The sequence below is a fragment of the Silurus aristotelis genome (assembly GCF_946808225.1).
Source record: "Silurus aristotelis genome assembly, chromosome: 11".
NCBI lineage: Eukaryota > Metazoa > Chordata > Actinopteri > Siluriformes > Siluridae > Silurus > Silurus aristotelis.
In genome coordinates, this window is record NC_139584.1 from 30349362 (window position 1) to 30354361 (window position 5000).

A 5000-nucleotide genomic window follows, 5' to 3' on the forward strand; every position below is an offset into this window, starting at 1 on the left:
CTTTATTAGAACACTTTGGCTCCCTCTAGTGTTGATGCTGAATGATGATTTCACTCAGCAGGTGTTTTCAGGTAAAATTATAGTATATACCTAACCTTCTGATATATATTTTGTGTTTACACACAAATGTGAGATTTTATAGTGATTATGATTTAATTATAACTCTATATACTATATAATAATATATACTATATAATATATCTATATTTAAATGTTTATATTATATTAATTTGTGATCTTTATTCAGGACTCAGGACTTTATTCAGGATTCTCTGTGACTGTGATTCTCACTGTAATTTAGATCTGATGTAATGAAGACATGATGCATCTGTTACCTGCTGTAAGCCCCGCCCTCTTTTCATGGTGGATAATGAGGCAGGTGAGTGCACTCAGACACAGGTGAGTCCAAAGTTCAGTTGATGTTTCCTTCTGATGCACCATCTACAGTCTGTAATCTATAATATTGTGTAACCCTGTATCTTATGCAAAGTGATCGAGTGTGTGTGTGTGTGTTATGCAATTCGTTTTATTTCCGGAGCTGATTTTACAGTGAGTACAAATTCTGCTGGTGGTGTTTTTTTAAGGTCTCAAATCACAATCAGCAGGTGGAGAAATAGAAGAATACGTGTCTATCTCCAGATCTCAGCCAAGGTTCAATAAGAGACGTTATCTTCCAAAAAACAGATGCTGGGAGATAAAAAAAAAAAAAAAAAAGCTCTCAGGAACCTTATTTACATGACGGCTGTTTATTTCAGCCAGGCTTGAAATGACTGAAATGTGTGTTTCGGTGTGCATGGGAGAATGTAATACACACACACACACACGTGCAACATTGATCATCCATGATCTACAGTATAAATACAACATGATACTGGTTTTATTTACCCAACAAACAACTGACCATTTGTGAAAGTGTGCAAATCTCTCATTTACATTCATAGTGATATTTAGAAGCAGATAACATCACACTCGCCCACGTCCTCACACCTCAAGGACAAAATCCCATAATTACCCATCCAACTAGCTACTCTTACATATTTGGAGACTTTGGGAAACTTGGGAACCTGGAGGAACTCAGAAAAACATTAGAAGACATTGGGAGAACATGAGCAGACCTGTGCTATAGGTTGCTTACTGAGCACTGAACCAGATTAAAATCACTATTAAAAAATGATCAGCAGCTATTTATCTCCCTGACTAGCTAACAACGCTAACCCTTCTAATCATAGATTTTATCCACTTCAGATAGCTGATTAGCTAAACGTAGAAAATGTAACATGCTAGTGTAAAGGAAGTCTTACTGTTTAGGTTTGACTAGTAACAATAAGCTCCACCCACCAGTAGTGTAGACCAATTAACTTCCTTCTTTCTGCTAGATCAAACTGATCTGACTTTGAAGTAAAGCAGAGCTACCTATTTTACTCACTTCTCCTCAGAAAACATTCAATGTGAGAATTCCATACACATACATTTTACACGTTTCTCCCAAATCCTCGCTGATTTATAAAAAGAAAAGTGGTGTGGTTAAAAAAAGTAATCCCGCTGTCCTCCACTAGAGGGCTCAACAGGTGTCTCTCCTTACATTTCTGTAGAAGTCTGTAGAAATGTAGTTGATCAAATAAAAACAATTTTATTTAAAAATAAACACACACACACACACACACACACACACACACACACACACACACACACACACACACACACACACACACACAGAAGGTTGTACAACTGGCTCTTTATTAAACACACATCATCACTCAGCTGTAGCAAAAAAAAAAAAATAATCACATCTAGGAAACACAGAAAATCAGAACATCAGCAAGAATCCGTCACTCGCTCGGCTGGGAAAGTCACACGATGCTAGAAAAACGATTTACGATACGCCGTGTCCCGATGGGATTCAGGTCTTTATAAAAGGAATGTACGAGTAGCACAGAAGGAACGAAGGAAAGAATGAAGCAGTAAACCACCGAAGCGCTTGAATGAGCTGAAAGTTCTGCGTTTTTGTTTCTATTTCTACTGTAAACTTTAAAGTGTGCTTCTGTACAAGATGCTGCGCTCAAATACGCTCGTGTTCTCGTGTGTTGTTCAGAAGATAACACCTGACGCTAATTACTGTGCTCGTTTAGCCATCCTGAGTCTTTTTCACAACATTTAGCAACACATCTGAGGTAAAAGTTGATGTTCCAATTAGTATTGTTTACTGTTTGACTAGCTAAATAACTAGCCCTGATAGTTAGCTAGCTAATTCTCCAAATTGTTTGTTCTCAACATCATCTTCCCGCTCAGGAAACACAGATTCACGAGTTCTATTTGAACGCAGCTAGAACTACAAAGAGCTTCAAACTGACACTAAAATTGATGTGAATATTCAAGAGAAAGAGAAAGTTGGAAAGCAGGATTTGGCGTGGATACACAACCTGCCGCTAGTTCTTTACCTCATGAAATTCATCTTTTTTTACACATTCTGCTTCTGTGTTTTAATACTGTTTGTCCACTTCGCCTATTGTTTAAAAAAAAAAAACGTTTATTACACAAATTGTTTTCCTCAGAAATTTCTTGCTAAGTCGCTAGCTTGGCAACTAGCTACTTTGCTAAGTCATACAATGAAACATTTTTGTGCTGACCAAGACATTGTGTAGATATTTACTGTTACATCAGTTTATTGTATGACTAGCTAGCTAGCTAAAGAAACTTGCAGACTGACCAGCCTGTATGCTAATTATGGACAGTTCTGAGTGCTCGAGTGTGTAAGAATATATTGTGATTTAGAAAGTGGACAAGGAGTGTGTGTGTGTGTGTGTGTGTGTGTGTGTGTGTGTGTGTGTGTGTGTAAAACAGTACTATAACACAGTGTTTGTTTGAACACGCGTCAGTATGAACGCTGAATAAACAGATCATAAAGCCGCCGTTAGCATCTGCGTCACGCCGTACTGACACCGAGAGGAAATACGCTTTACGGCTGTAATTGTACACGTTACATTCAGTCATACGTTCAAACGTGAAAAAAGTGCAGCGTGACGTTTTATATACGACCTGAAAAGTGCTGAACGTTCTCCATTTCATACGTCTGTAAACCCGTTAATAAACACACCTCCTGAATCTGATCTGTAAACATTTATGTACAGAAAAATCCTACACATCCCCATCCATCTATCATCAATCTCTCTCTCCCTCCCTCTGTTATTCCTCATTCTCTCTCTCTCTCTCTTTCTCTCTTTCTCTCTGTGGTATGAACACACCAGGCCATTAGAAAACACTTCAATATAAAGAATGTGCTTTTACTCTCACACTAATGTCTGAGCCACACAAAACACACTCGCGTACAAAAGGTGCGTGTGTAACAGCTTTCATCTCTCCGTTATTTAGTCCTTTTCTTTCTATCCATCTTTCCACCCTGTAATGAGAGAGTGTAAATATCTGTACAATAAAATGAGTGGTTTGGGATTGTCTCTGTTTCTCCTTATGTATAGAAAAAAGTGTATTAAGTAGTTAACTTTCTGTTTATCCATCCATCTATCCATCCATCCATTTATCTATCCATCCATCCATCCATCCATCCATCCATCCATCCATTTATCTATCCATCCATCCATCCATCCATCTATTTATCTATCCATCCATCTTCTCAATTTGTTATGGGAATATCCATGTACATAAAAAAAGTCATTTTATTTTTTCATGTCAGTTCTCTCTCTCTCTCTCTCTCTCTCTCTCCCTCCATCATTGCAGGAGAGAGTGAATTGTGACACTTATGTATGTATAGTAAAATGTGCAGGTTATCAGCTTCACTGTTACTCATCTATCGCTCTCTCTATCGCGCTCTCTCTCTCTCTCTCTCTCTCTCCCCCTGTCTCAGCGTCCCGGAGTGAAGATGTAGTCGAGTGCCTGTCTCTCGGCCGCTGCCACATTCGGATGCCACAAATCCACCATGAACACCACGCGGGGGCCGTCTTCTGGAGCTCCTGATCTCTCACACACACACACACACACACACACACACACACACACACACACACACACCACTATATCACGACTGAAAATATTTATTTTCTATTACTACATCAATGTTTGATGTTAAAGAGCTGAATCGTGTTTGAGCTTGACCTTGCTGTGACCTTGATATTTATTTCATCAGTTGCTCTGCTGCTTAAACATCATTTCATTATCAGTCCTACAAACCTTCATCCACTCGCCCGGGAGGCAACACCCCTTTCATCAGCTGTGTGTGTGTGTGTGTGTGTGTGTGTGTGTGTCTCACCGTCGTGGAATGCCGTGTGGAGAAACGAGTCGTCAAACAGGAGACAGTTTCCCTCTGACCAACACTGAGGCTCTCCACCTACCACCAACTCACAGTGAGGAGGAACCTTCAGTCCTGCACACACACACACACACACACACACACACACCTGTCCAATGACATAAACATGGTAATTTACTGTAGCAAATCTCTTGTGTGTGTGTGTGTGTGTGTGTGTGTGTGTGTGTGTGTGTGTGTGTGTGTGTGTGTTTTTATATTGTGTGTGTTTATATTGTATGTGTGTGTGTATTTATATTGTGTGTGTGTGTGTGTTTATATTGTATGTGTATTTATATTGTATGTGTGTGTGTGTGTGTGTGTGTGTGTTTATATTGTATGTGTGTGTGTATTTATATTGTGTGTGTGTGTGTGTTTATATTGTATGTGTATTTATATTGTATGTGTGTGTGTGTGTGTGTGTGTGTGTGTGTTTATATTGTATGTGTATTTATATTGTATGTGTGTGTGTGTGTGTGTGTGTAAAATAGTAATGCAAATATAGTAAATCATTTAAAAACCAGACTGTGCAAGTGAACCAGTAACACACTTTCACTCTCATCTCACACACACACACACACACACACACACACTCAGCTTTGAACACAAAAACACGAAACGGTGGTTGATCTACTAACACACTTTCTCTCTGTCCTCTCTTTCTCACACACACACACACACACACGCACACACAGTGTCTCAC

General features: G+C 39.1%; 2 protein-coding genes across 5 annotated transcripts in view; both read right to left on the bottom strand.

Annotated features, from left to right (window-relative positions):
• The window catches only part of cabp1a (calcium binding protein 1a), a gene marked incomplete at its 5' end in the record, with an annotated part of 10685 nt that extends 10323 nt beyond the window's left edge, over positions 1 to 362 (bottom strand). The window contains one exon of the mRNA XM_083555157.1: positions 336 to 362. Coding sequence (XP_083411283.1) covers positions 336 to 362 — 27 coding nt within the window. The remainder of the gene's footprint in view (positions 1 to 335) is intronic.
• Positions 363 to 1720: 1358 nt separating this feature from the next.
• Positions 1721 to 5000, bottom strand: part of asphd2 (aspartate beta-hydroxylase domain containing 2) — a 7726-nt gene continuing 4446 nt past the window's right edge. For all 4 annotated transcript variants that reach the window (XM_083554300.1, XM_083554301.1, XM_083554302.1 and 1 more), the window contains exons 4-5: positions 4262 to 4375; positions 1721 to 3965 (exon numbers count right to left, since the gene is read on the bottom strand). In XM_083554300.1, coding sequence (XP_083410426.1) covers positions 3856 to 3965; positions 4262 to 4375 — 224 coding nt within the window. In that variant the 3' untranslated portion in view covers positions 1721 to 3855. The remainder of the gene's footprint in view (positions 3966 to 4261; positions 4376 to 5000) is intronic.